The following is a 20,950-nucleotide window of genomic DNA, read 5'->3' as shown; positions in this document are numbered from 1 at the left end:
CTACATTTGAGCAAAGTCCCAAACAAATAAACAAACAAACAAAAAAAAGTGCAGATTTCAACTAAGTTTTCATCAGAGTTATATATATAAACCTTTAATTCTTGATGATTTCCCACATATATATGTCTTATGATAGTGACTGCAACGTCCTGGCGACACAAATGACACTAGGACACTATGATTACTAGGAACCGACACATAAAGCTGTCTGCCATGTTGAACCTAGGTACTACTTTGTATCCTTATTTCTTATCAATGTACTTGTTGTATCCACCTTTGGACCCTTTAGGTCACTGACTGTAAACACAACCACAAGATCTATAAAAACTGAAATTAACCATAAACTGTCAGATTAATTAATTACTTAGTTACTGTTATAATATCAAAAAGGGAGATTTTCCTTATAGTTTCTGAGTTCACTTATGCACACACCCCAGGCCCTCTGGATTCATCACTATTAGTATTTGTGACGTCTGTTCCTCATATGTAGAAAACCAGAGACTCGTATCCTCAAATGTCAAATCACTGAAAGACCTGAAGCTACTACACTAACTGACAATGATTGGGAGACTGACTTTGAAAAGTAAAGTTAAGGCTTCAACTTCTACAGATTTTTGTACTGAAACGGTACAAATCATTTAAAACCATAAGGTAAAACACTTTTACCCAAAATAATGTTAAGTATCCCCCTGTTCCCCCAGTGAAACTTTTGTGACTCTGTAAGTTTGAGTAAATGATAACATGTGAACTATGCTTCCGTTGAAATCCGGCTCCAACAATGAATGCTAACAATCCCTCAGCTATCAGTGTGGGGGACTGTCCTCGTCTTTTAGTGTCCCGCTAGGTGCTAAAGGTGACTTCTCCCCTCCCTCTCTGGTGTTCTCTAGCCCTCTGTGGTCTGCCTGGTCCAGTGCAGGTTCTTGCTGTGAGTGCAGAGGTCCAGGTCTCTCGAGGCTCCACTCTGCCTCCTACAGGTGATTAACAGTGGTGAAAACAAAACAGCAAGAGTAGCTGAACGTTTGTGAGAATACTTGTGAACACATCTTGTCAGCTTTATATCTCATTTGGGGACATACCGGAACATTCATCATACTGTAAATTATTGTACTTTCACCTTGTTCTAACACATAATTAACAGTGTATTACTTTTACATTCTGACATGCAAAACACTGCACGGATTATTATTTAATCTGAAAGAGCACCTAGATAAATCCCCAAGTCTCTAATGAAATAGAAATGTGACATAATATCTCCTGTAACATTAAAAGCAACACAAACTACATTAAAGCGGACACATTTTTCGTGTGCCAGCTCAATTGTGTGTATGTGCTGCCACATGTGTGCTCAGGCATCTAACGCTGTTTCATTCATGCATGTTCTTCTCGGGTTGCGGCGGTATTTGTGTGTCAGTAAATGCACGAGTGTGTGTGTGTGGGCCCGAGGCAAAATGAAATGAGGCAACAGTCAGCAGACACCGCCGTAGGCGAACTTAACATAGCCCTCCTTTGACACAAACATGCACACACGCCTAACCATGGCTTGATGCTGGGTTTCACATCCATTTCATCAACTGGATCCTACCACCCACCAGCATGCACTAGAGTGGGAGGTTAGGCTTTATCAGAGCCAGACTACATTGCTGTATGTTTCCACCGCGAGGATCTAAGGCCGCTATCTTGACAGCGAGGCGGTGAACAATATCTCAGAATTCAAAAACGATTTTTTTCAGACATCCAGGTTATGTTATGTAAGTCAAGTCGCTGCAGTGCACTTAAATGATCTGTGTCTGGGGCCGTGCCTTTGTGTACCTGTCCAAACAAACCAATGCTGTCTCCAGGCAGGTAGCTAAGGGCCACAGTGCAGTCCGACGAAGCCGAGAGGAGGAGGAGTTTCTCGCCATGGGTGCATGTCTCCAGGTGAGTCACTCGGTCAAGGTGTGGGCGGCAATGATGCAGTAGTTGTGGAGGTTCTTTGACTATTGTGTCCTCAGGCTCGAGACAATAATGCTGAGGGACAGAGGAGCAAGGCAAGGCATTAATAATTAATGGCATTAATACTAAACCAGAACAAAATTTGATTTATGAAGTCTTTCTTTCCATAACTGAATCTGTTTTGAAATGAAAAGAAAAAGAAATGAGAAACTCGACAGTGTTTTGTTGCAAAAAAAAAAAAAAAAAGTAATATAAATAAATAATAAATAACACAGATCAGGGGTAAGACCTAGATCTGAACTGTGATTTCTTGTGTCTGAGAGCACAACACTATATCGCACCGTGCAATCATGTTAGGCATCCAGCTGATTGCAAAGTGGGCTCCAAGCTTGCCGAAGGACAGGATTTCTACCAGAGCACTGAGCTTGCCCAACTTCTTCAACTCTGCTACATATATACATGCATTTCCATAAATTAAACTGGAAGCCAAATGAGACGCAGCCATCTGAATTCATCCCCACTTATAAACTGTGACAGAGAGTTGAGCTCTGAATATTGTGGCAATAATACCCGAGAGGGTGTTCTTTTACTGCAATTATGAGCATGACAGTGATGTGGCTGTGCCTCATACCGATGGCGAGATCCAAGTCTCCATAATCAGAGTCAAAAAGTCAAAAGGCTTCTCTGAGGTGTCGGCAACTCTTCAGTGAATGAACACATGATGTATGTGAAGTGTTAGTGTTCTGTAATGAATGTTTGATCAGTGAATTTGGCTGTGGTGATGTTATCCTCTTAGTGCCGAGTTGATTTGCATAGAAATGACACAGTAAATGATGTTTTCCACACCTTTTAGTGTATTTCTGTTACAAAGGGGACACAATAAGCAACCAAGTCATTCAAACTGCCTCTAAAATATAACATAAGATGCTGAGGAGGGCCTCTTCCTCCTTCTGCTGTTACTGTATATCTGCAGAGATTTCACAAGTGATTGACTGGCCTGATTGCACTCTAGCATGATGCAGAGGCTTCAAAATGACAGACAGCGCTGTCATTTTCAGAGGGAACAACACACCAGATCTAATGGAAATATCGAGGTTCGCTCTTTCTGCGCTGTCTTTTACAGTCTATCTCTTGATCTCTGTCTTTCCCTCTGGCTTTCTGTTCACCAAGCTCCATCACTCCTTGTTCCTGTCTCTGTCACAGCCTCTAGTTCTTCTTACCGTATACACACACACACACATTGTGGTGACATGAAGGTTGGGTTTTTTTGGCAAGTGAGTGTATCACCTGTAGCTGGTAAATACAGTACAGTATGTGTGTGACAGACACTTACCTCTATGTCCCAAGTCTTGATTGTCCCCTCTCTATCAGCGGTGACTAAATATTTTCCACAGGGGCTGACAGTCATGACAATAGAGCCAAGGTCTCTGTCGTGAGCTGTGAACAGTCCCACAAGACGACTGTGGACGGTGTTCCAGAGTCGGACCATACCTGAATCTCCACAGGACACCAAGTCAGCACCACCTGATGCAAATGAACAATTACATATGAATTCAATTTCATTATATTTCACTTGTGTGTGTGTGTGTGTGTGACAGAAAATCATCACAGTTGCTTTGGTTTCCATTCGATCACAGTTCACCAGGTGCTCAGGAAAGTTAGGAAACTCAAATTGAGCTAGTTCACAGACACCCTGCTGTACTGACATGTGGAGGAAAAGCTCAAGTCTGTGCTATTAGACAAGGGCTCGGTCTCAACAACAGACAAACACACAGCACTGCCAGAGTCAGTCTGAGCTGCAGGGAAAGAGGCCAAACTGCTAAATGCAGCAAAAGCACCATCTAGGAACAACACTGGTAATAATCATCAAACCCAAGCAACCATGGGAACTGTTTAAATAAATAAAAAAGGTCAACTTCAGAGCTCGACTAGCTTCATATGAAACGTACTTGGAAAACTTTGAAAAAGCAAAATCGCATCAAACTGTTATTGATGAGTATAAAGTACACAGTTTCTAAGCAGAAGATACCCATAGTCTTGGTGTCTTTGTGTCAACACAACATACAGTTAAATGGGCAGCAACAAACACAACAAGGCTGTATAGTCAGTACATTCTGTACTAAAAGGCTTTTGACTGCAGAACACTTCAATTCTCCTAAATAACTTCACTGTGTTTGCATCAGCTACAGGTTTTCACATAACAGCTCAGACTGTTGCTGTATATTCACAGGCAGAAGGAGATGCATGTTTGTGTGGATTCTCAAAATAAAAAGGCAACATCATCACTTGGTTTCGTGAATTAACAACCTTGCCTGGATTTATTACTCATCACGTCACCCGGTCTGAACAAACGTTAACAAACAACACACAGTATGAAAGTTTGATAAGCATTACATCATTTATGATCTCACCTGCAGCTGCGGCCACAGATTTGCGTCCTGGTATGAAGAACAGTCTGGTGATGGCAAGGCAGTTCTCGGAGTCCTCTTTGCCATTCAAGCTACTATGAGAATCAAGGAAGTTGCCGAAAAACACTAGAACAAATGAAGGGAAGGGTGATGGAGTTCAAATGCAATTTAGCCGTTACACTCTTCGTTTTGTTTGTGAATGTAGGACAGATTGCAGAATGAAATACTGAGTTGGAATTTATTTGTGAATGTGGAACCTTGTTGCTTCTTGCAGTCGTGTTCAGCATGTGGTCGCAGTTTCCTCAAAGCTTTTTCCGTGCTGTTGTTCCACACTATAATCTCTCCATCATAGCTTCCTGCACGCATTACAAGTAAGACAAAACAAAAAAGCAAGAAGTTATCAGAGAAACTTTTTTTTTTAAAATTGAACTTTGTGTTTGCAGTTCCCAAAGCTGTACAAGCTTTCATATTTACTGAGTCCCTCTATGCAGACAAAAACATATTTTCAGATGAAATACAAACAATCTACTCAAACACTTTTTGTCAACAAACCCACTTTTACTATCTTTGTACTGCTGAATCATGCAAGCAAGCTACAAAAACCACTTTAAAGATGATAAAACACAACATCTGTCCCCAGCTGCCATCTGTTCCACCACTCAACCGTTTGCTTTCACCTCAAAAGAAAGAGATTTTCGAATAATCTACATTATATATAAGAAAGTGAGTGAGTATATCGTATTGTGGATTACATAAGGTGGTGCATCAAGAGGTTCGACAACTGAACAGCAGGAGTTAATGAGATGTGTGAGAAGTGTGTTAGCTGTGAGAGGTGTGTGTGTGTGTGTGTGTGTGTGTGAACAGTGGAAGGTATAAAGTTTATGAGAGTGTGAGTCGGCTGCATTATTCATGCAGCCCAGGGCCAGCGTCTATATTTCAAGTGACTTTTACAATGCCCCGTGTGCATGTGCGCGTGCGTGTGCGCGCGCAACACTGACAGAGAAAGATACAGAAGAGGGGTGAGCGTGAATATCTGCATCATCTATACAGTGCCGAGCTTTAAGATGTGGGATGTAGATGAATTAACATTGCCTTCATTAACTTTCAAGAGTGCTCTGACGCTCTATTCCCTGTCCATTTGTCACAACCGCGGCACAAAGGCATATAAGCACAGTAATGGAAGAATAAATACGAAAGCACAAGAGCACGACAACAAGAAGCTACTACTCTCATGCTTTGTTTTTATGAAAAGGGACGTGTTGCACTAAAGAGATGTTGTGATTTTGGTTCCATTGCTTTCTACCACACAAGGCTCCTGCATTAATGCAACTCAGCTGCCAACAGTTCAGTTTGAGAATTGAATGTGTTGTGCTAATGTAGCCTCAATTAGAGATGACAAGAAGACTGACTGCTTCCACTGACCAACACTGACTCAAGTGACGTCGCCTCAGGTCATTTCATTTGCAATTCAGATTTGCACATCTTCTCAAAAGGCTTTATAAAACTTTTGGGTACCTCACCGAAATATACAGGAAAATTATTTTCCAATTCTACAACATCCAAAATAAAAGGGTGGAGGTGGTGCATCTTGTTGGTTCAATCCTCAGCTCTTCTGGTCTATATGTTGTAGTGTCCATGGGCAACACACTGTATGTTAATTTGCCAATCAACTTTTATTTACGTTGCCAAAAACTTAATGTAAATGCAAATTATAACCATCCATCATAGTTTAGGTGATTTGGTCCCTGGTTGCTTGGAAGATCCTCAGCCATGGAGGATCAAGGGATGTAAGAAAAGAAGGAAGAGGGAAGGTAGAAGCTGTGAGTGAAGGAGGTACACAGGACCCCTGTGTACATGGGCTCCGCAGTGTATACTTCTGTGCTTGTGTGTTTGCCGGTGTCTGTGTGTGAGAATCCAAGCGGAACCAAGTGAAGACTCTGAATATGGATGAGGAGGCTTCGGTCCCACGTCAGCCAAATGTTCCTGCTGCAACTCGATTCAACTTGAGACACAAACAAACAGTCGAGTGTACACGCACAAGAAGATACACACACACACACAGTCCTGAGCATGTGTCTGTGTGTGTGTGTGTGTGTGCGTGTGTCTGTGTGCGTGTGTCCAACAGAACTTTAAATTGACTTTTGTCACTGGTGGCCACAACGCCACCGCTGCTTTCACTTGGCGGCACTAACACATAACTTGGCAGCACATATTCTTTGATGTGAAAACAGCATTACTCACTGCAACCCCGAAGTAATGTGCTGCCAACTAAAACGAATGCGTCATTGCTTCTGGATACCACCTTTGTGCCTGGCAGATTTGTAGAAGAAAGAACTTACAAAAATAGTTAAAGTATAAAATAACCCAATAGATAATTCACATCCACCTTTTGCTTTAGTGTGTGAGTAGATAAGTGAGGAAACATAGGAAATTAGGATGTGAATCGTCTTTGGTTTTTTTTCCCACATTTGCAAAAGAATAAGATATTAAGGCGTAGGAGGAATTTATGAATGAATTACATCATATAGTGAACTTTTCTTTGGGATGCTGGTTGGACACTCACAGGTTTGATCCAGACAAACTGCATTGTCTTTCTAAAGGCACCAATAACTTAGCACCAACTATAAAAACAGGTGGAGTGCTTTATTTTATCTTTAATAACTCTAAATTTGTGAGGTGAATCACTGGCATTCATCAAAACTAAAAGAAACTACTAAGTGAAAGGGGAATTTCTTCACTCTGCAGGTAAACTACAAAAATATTTAATCATTGCTTTTGGTTTTAATGATTTCTTGCACCCGGCATCGATTGAAAGGATACAGCAATTTGATTTTAAAAAGAAAATGCAGCAACTCTGCAACATTTCACAGACCTATAGAATTAAACACACTTGCAAACACACAAACCTCCATAATGTTATTCGCTCTTTTTTGCAGTTCATCTCATTTCCCCTCACTCCCACTGAGAGAACTCTAATAAACATAATTTAAATTGGGCATTTGGATTAAATTGGAGGTGGAGGGGTGTGGGTGGGCAAAGAAATGCAGCATGCTAAATAGGGAGATGAGGTAAAAATAAATAAATAAAAAAATAAAACAGACGTGAATGGAGAGTGTCTGTGGAAGACTGGGACAAAGACAGGAAGCAGGCAGAGAGGAGGCAAACACGCCGACAAAGAAATTGGGGAGCAAACTTTGAAGAAGTTTCCAAGTTCACAAAGTAGTTCCTGAATTGTGCTTTTGTTCCAGCTCCAACTATTCATTTCCTTCCAAACCATTTCTCCCTCCAGCTTCGAGAACACCCACTCTTATCTACCTTTCCACCTCTATTCCTCACTTTATCTCTCTCTATACTTATCTCTGGAGTTGATGCATCTCAGAAGGCCAGAGAAGGTCCGCTCGCACACACTGGTAAACTGAAACTGAACTTTCGATACGTGAGCAAAAGTGATCCAACTTTACAAACTGAAGAGCATACTGGGGCAAATTGGGTGCAGAGTGTTTGTAGTTTGATGGTTATAGAAGTGGACCAGTCACTGGAGGATTGCCAGTTTAATCCCCCCGGCAGAAAAATCGGAGAAAAGTGATGAGTGCTCAGGGGAACTGCTGGTATTTCAAAGGATGCTCTGTTCACATGTTTAAAACCTTAACAGGTTGGGTACTTATGATTATTTTTTATTACAATGTCGATTTTTTTCATGACATAGGCAAGTTGTGTTTCTTGTGTAATGACGCTTGTCAGTTTCGAGTTGGTCGATGTGAAAGCTTCACCAATGGGATCAAAAGCGTCATAGGGTTGAATACCAGGGTCCATAAAGTCATGAAAACAAAAAAAAAAAAAAGAAAAGAAAAAAGATTCAAGTTCCAAAGTTTGTACGAACTCACAGAAGTGGAATAAAAATAGCGACTGAAAGAAAGAAACTCCATATCTGCTCTTCCATTAGCCAGAGGCACCTAGTGTTTCTGCATTTTAATGAGCTCTGAGTGATGTTAGAGTCATTTCCACTTCACACCCCTGAATCCATGTGCTGATCAACCATCCCATCAATACGATGGTAACTGTAGATTATTTTCTGCAACGTATAATTTGATTTGCTTTATTCTAATGTTTTGCACAACAATGCCAGTGTAAAAGCAGTGCAATAACGGCTGTCGGTAAGGCTATAAAGGCAAACACAAAAAACCCCACTCCTGCTGGTCTAATCTACCACTTTACTTGTGTAAGCAAATAAATAAATAATAGTAGCAGAGGAAGAAGTTTGTTGGTCTGAGTCATTGTCCCTCTGAGCTCTCTGTGGGCAACTCTAGTTACATTAAATTGCACACACAATGAGAGAAATTAAAATAGGAAATTACAGGAATAAGAGGGTTTGTAACTTATTAGAAATATAATTTGATAGTCTTGTGTTTTTTCCATGTGACTTCCATGCAATGTAGCCACAATAAAATTATGTTAGAAGTTTTTGCTAATGTATCAAAGTAGAAACAGAAAAGAAACCTCTGATCTACATAAGTATTCAGACCATTAGACCAAACAGTGTCATTTTGTATCACCAGCTCCAGCAACACATACAGATTAGTGAACAACTTTGTTATAAGCCACGTTCACTCAGAGTGCTTTCTGTCTGTCCACTCTACCGTAAATAGGCCTCTGCAGCCTGGTTGATGTCTGTCTGAAGTGGACATCTGATGCTTCATTAGAGTGATCATTAGTCTTGGTTACTTCCCTGACAAAGACCCTTCTTGCCAGTTGCTCAGTTTGGCCAGATGGTCAATTCCAGGAAGAGTCCTGATGGATGCAAAATTCTTTCTCTTCACATTTCTTGAGGCCATTGTGCAGCATTGTGGAGCTTTACAGATGATTTCATGCAATTGCGCTGATCTATTCCTTCCCACAGTGTCTTATTATTGGCCTTTGTCCTGATCCAATGTAAACTGTCGAATAAGGTGTGTGTTTTTCCTAACTATGTCTAATCAGCTTATTTAGCCACAGGTGGACTCCAGTCAAGTTCCACACATTTGAGTTTTTGATACTTTTGTAAAACAGAGTCCAGAGTTGATATTCAAGAAGTTTGCAAAAATTTCATTAGAATCTTTTACTAGGCTTATTTTTAAAAAGAAAAGTTGTTGTTGTTGATAATTTAGCAGATTTATGATTATCACTCACAAGCAGCACAGTCTACCAACCCTGCACTAATGTTACTTGTGTTCAAAGCATATCCACTAACCATTGATTTAGTCTTACATCAACATGTCAGCCACATTTGAAGAGCAGCTCCCCCAAACACACACCCACCTGTGACCAAAGTCTGTGGAGGCTGGAAAGCAGCACAGAGCACATCACTGCGATGTTGAGCACCTCCCTTCCACTCCGAGGGCTCAACGGACGACTGGGAGAAGGAATGCAGACGGAAAACGGTTAACATCCTACAGAGAGAGAAACACACAGAGACGGGGAGGTGTCAGGTGTGTAGTAGTGTATCAGGTGTGTGTTAGTGTATCACACATACAAATATAAATATAAAACTTTGTTAGGTGTTTAAATGCAGATTGGTTTGTTGACACACACTTACTGATCTAAGTGCATTGAATATCCCTGTTATTAACTACAGTATAATGCTAATGCTAAAATCATTATCATCATCATCATCTCTGGTATAGTAACACCAGACGTAGCAGCATCACTAATAGCAGTAGTATTATTATTCACTGTGTTCACTGTACAGCAAGATTAAAAATAATGATGAAGATGAAGGAGACAAAAATACATTTGATCATATTTGTACAAATTCTAAAAGGGAAAGACTGTTTACCAGCGACTACCCCAAATTTCCCCAGCAACAGATTCAGACCTTGTTTTACACCCGCTATGAATCAAAACAGTGTTTGTAATGAACATGGAAGCTGTTCCATTACTCTACAGCGCTTCCACAAACGTCATGCATGTGAAACGCTTTAATATTCATCACATCCGCAGGGTTTTTAGCACACCTGCAACGAGTTTGTCTTCCTTTCTTAATCTTTTGTTCTGTCATCACAGCACTTCTGTTGCTTTTTATTGTTGTGCTGAAAGTGTACATGAAACAAAAAAATCCACACACAACGATTTCAAATTGAGGAATAAGTTTATTAGCAGCAGAAGGTGATAGGACTTTGAATAAGATGCCTCACAACACCGCGCTGTCTGAATGAAACTGTGGTCTAGGTGGGTGTGAAGAAGCAGAAAATTATATGAGTGACGAAAGTCATAATGGCAGTATTTTCTTTTAGTGCTGCTGATCTGTCGACTATGTTCTCCTTACCACTGTGGCACCCTGGAGAGCTTGAAAGTGTGTGTGTGTGTGTGTGTGTGTGTGTGTGTGTGTGTGTGTGTGTGTATGTGTGCAGAGAAGAGAGAGCAAGATTGAGAGAGGGGGGAGTCGTATAACTTGACGATAGCACACTGCTGAGTTCAGCTCATTGGGTGTGAAATGATGATGATGATGAAGAGCAGATGTGATGTGGGTATACAAAGAAACACGCACGCACAACACACACAAGGTAGTACCATTAAAGTGAATGGGAGCGCCCTGGAGCGTTCTGACTCGTTAGAGTCCAGTTGCTGGTTGGTTCTGAGTGGTTGGCAGGCAGATGGAACAGGAGAGGACAGATAAAAGCACACACACACACACACACAAACACACACACACACACACAGATACTCATTACGCTCAGGTGCAGTCTCTTTCGTAGCCAGTGTGCAAATATACTGCCTCACCTGTGTCTCAAACTTGAATTCACACACAATTCTTTTCCAGTATTTCATATTTGGTGTTGTATGAAATAGCAGAAATGACTAAGCAAACAATAATTACGCTTAATTGCGCACAATTACACAATTACAGTACCTTTCCCAGCCCATGACCAGTATGCTCCTCTTCAGAAGCAGGACCTGTGAGATCTCCACAGCTCGACCCAGGCCTACGTTCATTCTGTGGAGGCAGCGACCATTAAAGTCCCACACCTGCAAAAAGGCAACACAAATGGCCCATCATGCTGTGATAACACTGATGGTGCTCACTTTCAGAGCATGCCCAATTGCAAACATGATTCCTGGGAAATTCAGCAAGTTGTAGCCATATCTTATAATACTGTCGTAGGGAAAAGATGGAGAAAGCATCTTACTGCCTTTAAAGCAGTGTGACTTATTGTTTTCATTCACTGCTGAAAAGGGAAAGCACTTGAGCTGCTATCCTCACTATGCGTCTGTCAGTCACGACAGCTCAGGTAACATCTCACACTGTCCAATTGTGCGTGATGGTGCAGTTTGGATCCGTGTTCTCTGTTTGTTTTGAACAAAAACACTGATTGGCGCAATGGGACTGCTGTAATTAAAAGGTCAAAATTTCACATTCTCAATGGCCTTAACTGCTACACCATGGGGTCAGTGTTGATGAAAATTGGAGAGATGACACATCCTGTTATTAATTGACCCAAGGGGTGCCTCCACATTCGGCTGAGGATGACTTAAGCAGTAACCTGACACTGCTCGCACGCGCACAGGACGCACATAGCTGCATTCTCAGGGCCTCATGGAGTCAGAGAGCTAATGTGCTTGATTATATTGATTATAATACGCATAATTATTTTATTTATCTGTTGAGAACAATTGCATTATGCTTGGAGATATTATGCAGCACTTGAATGTGGAGTGAAGATTACAGTCACAGAGCGCCACAGATTGAAAAATACTGTACCGACTAAATGGGAAACTCAAAGAAAAATAAAAAAAAGCTGACAACGATTCTGCCCAAAGACCGCAAACGTTCGTGCATGTCCACACATATAATTAGGGAGGATGCAGCTATAGGTTTTTTTTTTCTTCTAATACACAAAATGTGAACAAACCCTCATTATGCATAGTGTCCACACACATAACCAGATACACCGAACTCAAAGAGGCATAGAGCTAAAAACATAAAGCAAAAGAAAGGCTCTCTTTGAAATGTATAGTGACAGTGGGACAATTGAGGACAGCCTGGTCCTCACACTTAAATAAATCCACCAATGAAAGTGAAATAAACAAGTTTCTTGCATCAACTACTTCACATCCTCTGCTTCTTTTAGCCACTGTAAAGTTTTAAGGTGGATTTACAGTTCTGTGCTAAGGGGATGTATTAAAGCTATGAGCAACATATTTAAGTGTTCATTTAATTCTTAGGCGTATTTTCTAAAAGTCTCCCACTTCATCTTATTCTTGCCTTTTTAGCATTTCAGTCAGTGTATTTCAAAGTTTGCATCACTATGAGGTCTGACTGAGTGTTTGTGTGTGTGTGTCTGTCCACGTACTTTAACCTTTCCATCAGCGCCCGCAGTAAACAGCCGCGTCTGTGTACCGTCCAGGGCCATTGTGGAGATCTCGGCGTTGTCATGGCAACGGTGGAACTGCTTGACCTTCTGGCCCGTGTCGGCCAGCCAGCAGATCACAGAGGAGGCAGAGTCGCTGCTGACTACCTGCAGAGAAGGAGAGAGAGGCAGAGAGGATATCAGTCATCAAAAAAGAGTTTGATCTATTTTATGCTGCGAGAAATGCAGGTTCCACTGATGTGTCTGTTAATGACGCTCGCACAGCCAAACCATTCTCCAAGCTTTGTTTCACCTCATTTCAATGCAAAACAACACGGGCAAATATATGCTACCCATGCTGCTGTCAAGTGCCGTGCGTGAGAAAAAAAAAAATCCAAGAGATGATGTTCACGATTAATTTATCAGTTCTTCTTTAAGTTTGTGCAGAGCTTCTCTGCTGTTTGGGAAGGAACCGGACTGCAGCAAAAGAAACAAAACATGCAACATATAAAACATTATTTCTCTTTGGAAACTCTTTTCATGTCAGCTGCATACCTGTCTAAACAAACTATTATAGAGCACACAGGTAACAGGATGCTCGTGGCTGCTGACTCTCTTCTCCTCCTTCGTGGTCTCCAGCAGGAGAAGCTGGCTGTTGAAGGAGAGCAACAAGAGCTGATGCTCCTCGTGGAGGAACATGACGGTGCGGGTGTCCTCCTGCGTCTTTGGAAAGACACCGGTCAGGCGATAATCGCACTGCTGATTGGATACATCCCACAGACACAGCACCTGGAAACACAATAAAGCAAATGGATTTTAAAAGCACAAGGAAACGTTTGTAAGGTAGAGGCTATACGAGGAACCAAATCAACATTATTCTAATTACCAATCAAATGTGATCATTGTTAAAAAAACAATTGTTCCTCTCATGTTAGATCCGCTTTGTCAGAACTCACAAAAAAAAACTTTACAGCATGAGACACGATGACTGTTGCTGTTCCATGAACTCTCCCAGAGGAAACTGAGGTAAAGCTTTCAGAGCTCCTTGCAATGGCAGATGGTGTTTGAGCAGAAGGCAGATGGAACATAAATCACTTCTAAAATATTCATTCTCCTCAGAAAAGCTAAAGAGAAGGAAAACATGCACATTGCTACAACGGGAAGAAGAAAAGAAGCACGAGCACATCCTCTGTGCTTAAAAAAAGAGAAAAAGAAGGAGAGGGGTTTAAAGAAAATGTTGTCTAATGGAGAGAAACAACAACTCTTACAATCTGCACCACAGCCGCCTTCCCCTGCAGTAATTATTACAACTAATATTGCAATAATGGGGCTCTATATCCTCACATTATCGACACACACTCGCTCCTACCTTATCTTTGGAGTAGCTGAGCAGTTGTTGCCTGGCCTGCATGAAGCGGACTGCGATGACAGGGCCCGTGTGGCCACTGAGGGAACACACTGGCTGTGAACTCACAAAGGGGTTCCACAGCAAGACCTGATGATCCACACCTGCTGTGGCTAAAAGCCAAATCAGAAGAGGCGCTGACATCAATAAATGATTAACGCGAAATCACACTGCTTTCAGTTCCCTACCTTTCCGTAAGTTAGTTATGGTTGATTCTTACTCACAGGGGAGCTCAGTCTTGACTTCTAGCCTGTATGTGCAAGGCTCCTCCTCTCATCATGACATTATTAGTGTTATTATTATTATTATTATTGTACTCACAGAAGACATTTAGTAACTTACATACATTAAAACCACTAAACTGGTCTTCAGACTTCTTCAGACTGTCCATATATTATAGCCTGCCAATAGAAATGTCACCCCACCTATCAGATTGAGTCCATGGTGATGATCCATATCCCACACTCCGCTCTTTGTAAAGAAAGAAGTGAGTCGCAGCCTCCTGCTGTCCTTTTCTCTCCAGCCGATCACCATGCTGCTCTGTGGGCTGGTGCTACATGACACAAAGGCCTCCAGTGAGCCCAGGTAACGCACTGCAGGAAAAAGAAAAGAATCACACAGTGGGAGTCATTTGCTTTATAATGTCATTGGTTTTAGTACATTTAGAAAAGACTGAGTAGCAAAGCGAAAGAACAAATGTGCTGCGTGTTTGAAGATCTGCATACAAACACACAAACATAATCACATATTAATTTAACTTTGGTTTGTGTTGGTTCACTGTGGTGCACATCCAAATTGGAAATCTGTTGTTCATAATGCATCTGCACCAGGTACGTCCACAACAGCAAGACAGCTGGTTTCATGCAAACTTTATATTTCACAATAAAATGGAAGCAATGGGACACTCTGGGGAATTTTAGAAAAAGATGCCCACAATCAGGGAGCATCAATGATCATAAATAGTCCCTATGTTTGAGGCAGTAACAGCAGAACTTAGTAGCAGAAGGGATAAATGAGTGTAAACTCATTAAACACATTGCAACATATCTTCATGATGACATACTGTTCGCTTTATTTCATTTCTTAAAATGAGATACTTATTCCCACTGGTGTCAAAATGCTTTCACTGCCAGATATCTGAAGGACATCCACTTTCTCAAACGGCTCTGTGCTCAATGCGCACTGACCATGGCCGCACTGTATAGTAGAGCCACCGATCCACAGGAGCTCAACACAGCATAGAATTAGGCCACTTTGATTTGCTCACTGGTATTACAGAAAATGTAATGGATCTTGCATCACCATCTATCTCAATTAACACTTTGATTGAGAACCGCTAAATTGGATGCCACACGTCTCCATTAGGAGGCAGCTTAGCTTTCAAATACCGCGCAAATAACTGTGGGTTGTGAGATGGCATGTGACAGTCGTAGGTCAAAGATCGGCCACAGAGCTAGGGCTAATAATTACGTCTGATTACATTTCATACACCGCATCTTCCCTCCGTGCTGTGAATTAAAGGATCAGTGGGTTTTCAGACAGCATTGCATGACTCATCATTGATTAATGAGGCTTTCTCTCTTTCGATGACAGACACACAAACCATACATCAAACTGCTTGTGATGCAAATCCAGATACACAATGTCCGCTCCAGCCACCGCTGCAGCCGACCTCGCACTTGTGTTGCTGTGAGTTTGGCTTTTAAAGGGGAACAAGGGGAGTCGGCGTACATCTACATCAAAGCAAGCCTTTTTTATTCTGTAACTAATTGTAACATTTTAGCAGATTGTATGTTACTTACACTCTAACATCCATTGCCTTTGTAATGTCTTTAGTATAAACACTATGTAGATATGCTAATACACTTCTTACTCACAAACACACACATGCTACAGGTCCCCCTGTTTTGTACTTACAGGTCTATGTCCATACCAATTTCCTCTTAATTTCCTCTCAATTTCCCTCTGCGGTCCTCCTCCCTCCCTTCCTCACTGCCTCCCTCCCTCCTTCCTCCTTTCTCTGGTGGCCCATGAGCCTGAAGGTTTGGAGGTCTGAATAACCAGCCATGCCTAATGGTACACATCCCACTCATACTGCAGGCTGGGCAACTTCAAAAGAAGAGCGCCAGCACCCTGGAGGTATGCAAACACACACATGCATATAAACACACACACACACACACACACACACACACACACACACGCTCCATCCTTTTCCCTTCTCGTACTCTCCAGACACTACACACACACACACACACAGCATGCCTCAACAGAAACTCTCTCTTGTTGTTTCACACGCATGCACACACGCAGCCTGTGAAATTTCAATTAACCAGTGCTTTGAATGTGTTGGCATTGTCTCCTCTCTTTACCCCCCTTTTTTGTTTTTGTTTTCCCTCTGTCGTCCCATTTGTTGTGCTTATTTATATGTACTTTATTCTTCTTTTATCAGAATCTCCCCCCTTTTAGCCGAGCTAGTCTCAGAGCGCTGCCGCCGCTGAATCATTATCAAACAGCCCAGTGACTCTTCAGAGGAGCTCTATCAGAGTGATGCAATCGAGACACAACTAAAAAAAAAAAAAAAAAAAGGTCCCTTTGTTACCCACACTGAGCTGAAGTGGGGAGTCTCAGGAGGCCAGCCCTCAAGCCTGTGACTTTACGCCAATTGTCAAAAGTCTCTGGGTCTGCAAGACTATAAAGTGGATGACTCAGGAGTCACAGCATGCATGTTGGTGCTGTATATATATGTGTGTGTGTGTGTGTGTGACAGAGAAACACCCAAGCATTTCCGTGGTGTTGCGTAAGCCATTATTGCAGCAATACTAACAAAGTACTCATCCCGGGTGTCAAGGTGAACGTGAGTCTGGGCGTGTGGCCTCCCCGACACCAAGAGTGTCTCCTTTGTTTTCTCTCTGTCATCTGAGCAACTCATTCTGTATGCTTGCTTTTATTCTGACTAACTCCTGAACGTTTTGACCTGACCTGGCCTCAGCTGAATGCAGCTACAGCACAGGAATGAAAAACAGTAGGACTGTGGTTCTATGACAATTTCAAACATCAGAGTAATTGGGTGATTTAGAAGTGCAAATGTTCTGATATGTTGGTATGTTGGCACACCTCTACCTCTAGGATCTTTCTTTTGCCCCCACTTTCATTTACATTTGGTATAAAATAGTAAACGTGTGAACTGAGACACTTGATCTGAGAGAAGATATAAAAGAATGAAGGAAACAACGATAAAGCTACAATAAAGACAGACAAGAGTGCATTTGTACGAGTTCACTGGGCTGTCGAAAGACAGGTTTGTATCTATGCTTTGGTCCCACGACAACACAAAACTGCGGTGTGTGTGTGCATGCTTGTGTCTCCTTTACCTTTTCTAACCCAGGCAGGTGCATGTGCTTGGTGTGTCACAGTGTAACAAGAGCAATGTTTTCCTTTGACCAGCTCATCCCACAGGATAATGTCTGCTGAATCCGAGTCCGTCCTAGGACTGAACCTCTCAAAAAGAGAGATCTGGGCTGAGTTAAAATATAAAGCACAGACCTGGGACAACACACAAACAAGCATCATCAGTGGTGCCACTTCTTCTTTCAGCCTAGTTTTCACTTTCTCTGTCTTTTTATTTCACCTGTCCTCCGATGTCTCCTATGGTGAGGACAGGCCTGGTCTGGGAGAGAAGGATCTGCCCAGTAGTCGAGACACCAGGGAGTGAATTTCAGACCCTTGAGAACAGAGAAGGTGGTGTGCATGATGTTATATTTCATGTCTCTTACGTTTTTTCAGTTAATTAGTTAATATTAGAGTTCAGCTATAGCTGTTACCTGGAGTTTATATTTGCAGCTGAAGTCCTGTTGAGATACTATGTCATAGAAACACAGCTCCTTGCTTGTGAATGACACAGCTATCTGAAAACACGGAACATCCATCATGAACTGATACAACTGGGAAAGTACAACATGTGTTATAAAACTAAAATTGAAAACGTATTAAACAGATTAATAAATGTTAATTAAAAAATGACATTATGTGCAGTCTCATTACTAAAAAATGAATTGTTTATTTTCGGAGCATAATGCGACAGCTTCGTGTCTTCAATGTCATTAACCAGATCTAAAGATCAATAATTCATTAATTGGGTGAAATGTTTGTTTATACTGTTACCCAGTAAGAGTATCAATTATTAAATTGGAAATGAATTACCATGAATAATATTTTTTCTCAACTGTGTGTCCTCATGAACAGTAACTCATTACCTAACTTCCGAGTCTACAGTTGTGCAGTTTTTGTATTAAGTGACAACCTTTTGTATGTTGTCCAGCAGCACCACGTCCGTGACCCACAGGTCTTTGGGTTTGACTGTGCTGTTTTGTAGTCGATGTGCATGGAGAAGGGTCACGTCCTTTCCATCCCGCAGCCCCACCACTCCTCCTTTACTCACAGTCAGGTACTGACCTGAACTCTGCAGGTACAACACCTGGAGAGATCAGAGGGAATTACAGAACAACAGCATCCCTTTAACCTTGACAAATAGATGGACTGAGAAAAGTACTGTAACAGATCAATGTCTTTACTCGCTCCACACCGGTGTAAAAATGACCTTCAGAACAGTTTTAATGCTCTTTATTATGTAGTTTGTAACATTTTAATGAGACGTTCATTAGTAAAATTAATGCCTCAGCTTTAAAAATTCAGCTATCTTGTATTTTTGTCTCCTAGCTGGCTACTCTATATCCATAAAACATCTCTAAAATAACTCCATTAAGCATGAGCTCCTGCCTCAATCTTTATCTTACTAGATTCAACTGAATTGAAGTAGGCAATGTTCTTCTGTGCTGAAACCAATAAAACAAAGAGGATTAATGAATGATGGGATTTTATTGGCTCAACTACAAGAACAAAGAGCAAGGGCTGCGGGAAAAAAGAAATACTGAGGCTGATTGCATCTGATGAGAAAGAGACATCAAATAACTTTAATGAAAGAAAAGGTTTATTAATAGTAACAGAACGAAGGTCACGGCTTAGATGTACTGCCAACATAATTACTGCAGCCTGGGTCATCTCCCCATAGCCAACTGCTGGGTTTATGGACTGGCATGTCATATCATTTTTTCTCTAAATACTCTAATTACACATTTGTCAACAGCTGGATGAATGATGTAATCTTTCTATCTACTTTTTTAATTCAATGTGCCATAAAGGGGATTATATCTTTTTTGCAGTCCGTAACTTAAAGTCAGATTTCTTTTGCCATTTAGTTTGACTTTGTGGTAAAGAACCTCAAAAAGTAGATAGTAAATTGGTTGTTTAGTGGGAAGGCGTATAAAGGGCTTACCATGACCTCAAAATAGCCAAAATAATGAGCTGAAAGACAGTAATATGTTAAGTAGAGGTGAGGCAAATAGCGCCACAGTGTGATATTTCTCTTTGAACGTGTTACTACATACAACACTTTTCACAACAACACACACATGGAAATATTGATTAGTACGGTCTGAAGTGTTTCTCATATGTTGGGGCAACATTATTCAGTCTGATCTAAACTAGAGGGCTGAAAACCTTCCCGCCGTGTGGGACACATTTTGACATTCTGACATTCTCAGGATTGAAAGATTAAAGTGCTGAGTCATCACTTTATCCACGGCAGTAGGCACTTTACACCGGCCGCTTCATTTACATATTAATTGATAGATGTTAAACTTAAAGGAGTCTGGAGCCATTTATCTCTAAAGAGGTGTGCCATTTTGATGAGCAAGACCCTAATACTTATGAACGTTTCCTCGCACAATGTTTAATAATGTGGAATTCCATCAATTCAGCAGAGTTTGGGATTCTCCAGCCAAAGTGAAAATGTTTTCCAGATAAAACGCAGCCGCGGATTGCACTGTGTGTGTGAAATGGGCAATACATTTTAACTCTCATAGTAAACTCTTCTTCTGTTGAGCCTCCAGAGGGTCAGTGACCTTTTACCTTTTGAACTGGGTCTCGGTGTGGACAGGTCAGGGTGCGCGGCGGTTTCCAGTGAGGTGCTCTGCTGGTTTTGATGTTCTTCACTTTATCAGAAAGCTCCGACATCAAAAAGGAGCACAGGTCCCCCCACCCCACACGTCCTTCTTCCTTCACCGTGTCACTGTCCAGGAGGAGGCCGTGGTGCTCCTGGGTGACGACCACGCTGTCGAACAGGAGGCCGTACTCCTCCCTGGAGCCACGGCCTACCATTGACCAGGCCATGTCGACGAATTCAGGTCTGGATAAGGAGCGAGGTGCACCTGAGGAGTCCTGTATCGAGATCAACAGGATTATGAGACATTAAAGAATGCCAGCACACAGATCGAGAGCGTGTCTAGCATTTCAACACAACGTGCTGCAGACTGGTAAATGACGTCCAACGCACTTCTCCTTCACAAGGCTACTAATAAACTGACCAACCTACCAGGAAAAGGCTCTGTAGCTTTCTGTAGTCCGCAGTGTTCATCCTGCTCTCAAGCTGTGCCACCTCCATCCTTGTTCCCATGGTTACAGATAGATCTGTCAATCAATCATCCAGACAAGGTCATGAAGGTAAAGCAGGCGTAAGCAGATCTTTGCCGACACACTGTGAAATAACAGATTCCCCACATTTCTAGTTGTTACCTGATGATCCAAGGTGTTCCTGACTGGAGTATTCCTTCAGTAACCCTTCACGTCTGTCTCACAGCACATTTACATATCACTATACATTATACAGTGAAGTCACAGCAGCAGAGCTCTTTTGTTGCTCCTCTCCACTCTATCCAAACATGTCTGCATCGCACACGTGTGCAAAGGTCTTTTGTTTTCTGCAGTATTTTTTTCCCACCAGCTCAGTGATTTTCGAAAGTGGGTAAATGGGTCCAAATTAT

General features: G+C 41.7%; 1 protein-coding gene across 1 annotated transcript; it reads right to left on the bottom strand.

Annotated features, from left to right (window-relative positions):
- Positions 1–215: 215 nt before the first annotated feature.
- On the bottom strand, positions 216–20,583 carry LOC113171510 (WD repeat-containing protein 49). The gene is made up of 17 exons (XM_026373909.1): positions 20,503–20,583; positions 20,040–20,348; positions 18,373–18,546; positions 17,894–17,977; positions 17,701–17,794; positions 17,444–17,590; positions 14,495–14,662; positions 14,034–14,182; positions 13,220–13,453; positions 12,668–12,832; positions 11,227–11,342; positions 9,636–9,766; positions 4,598–4,696; positions 4,344–4,466; positions 3,266–3,456; positions 1,810–2,007; positions 216–968 (listed from the first exon to the last, which is right to left on the bottom strand). Exons 1-17 carry the CDS (start codon positions 20,581–20,583, stop codon positions 804–806), a joined length of 2,628 nt encoding a protein of 875 aa, XP_026229694.1. The 3' UTR covers positions 216–803.
- Between the last annotated feature and the right edge of the window lie 367 nt (positions 20,584–20,950).

This window comes from Anabas testudineus, chromosome 13 (assembly GCF_900324465.2).
Source record: "Anabas testudineus chromosome 13, fAnaTes1.2, whole genome shotgun sequence".
Taxonomy (NCBI): domain Eukaryota; kingdom Metazoa; phylum Chordata; class Actinopteri; order Anabantiformes; family Anabantidae; genus Anabas; species Anabas testudineus.
The sequence above is the reverse complement of the archived record's forward strand: the minus strand, read 5'-3'. Positions and strand labels throughout refer to the sequence as shown.

What these genes read in the sequence shown, in the direction of transcription:
- LOC113171510 (XM_026373909.1), bottom strand. Translation starts at nt 20,583, where the DNA reads ATGGGAACAAGGATGGAGGTGGCACAGCTTGAGAGCAGGATGAACACT. An exon ending in TCCACAGACTTTGGTCACAG is followed by an intron (nt 4,697 to 9,635) that starts GTGGGTGTGTGT and finishes TAATGCGTGCAG; the next exon opens with GAAGCTATGATGGAGAGATT. An exon ending in CGACTGCAAGAAGCAACAAG is followed by an intron (nt 4,467 to 4,597) that starts GTTCCACATTCA and finishes CATTTGTTCTAG; the next exon opens with TGTTTTTCGGCAACTTCCTT.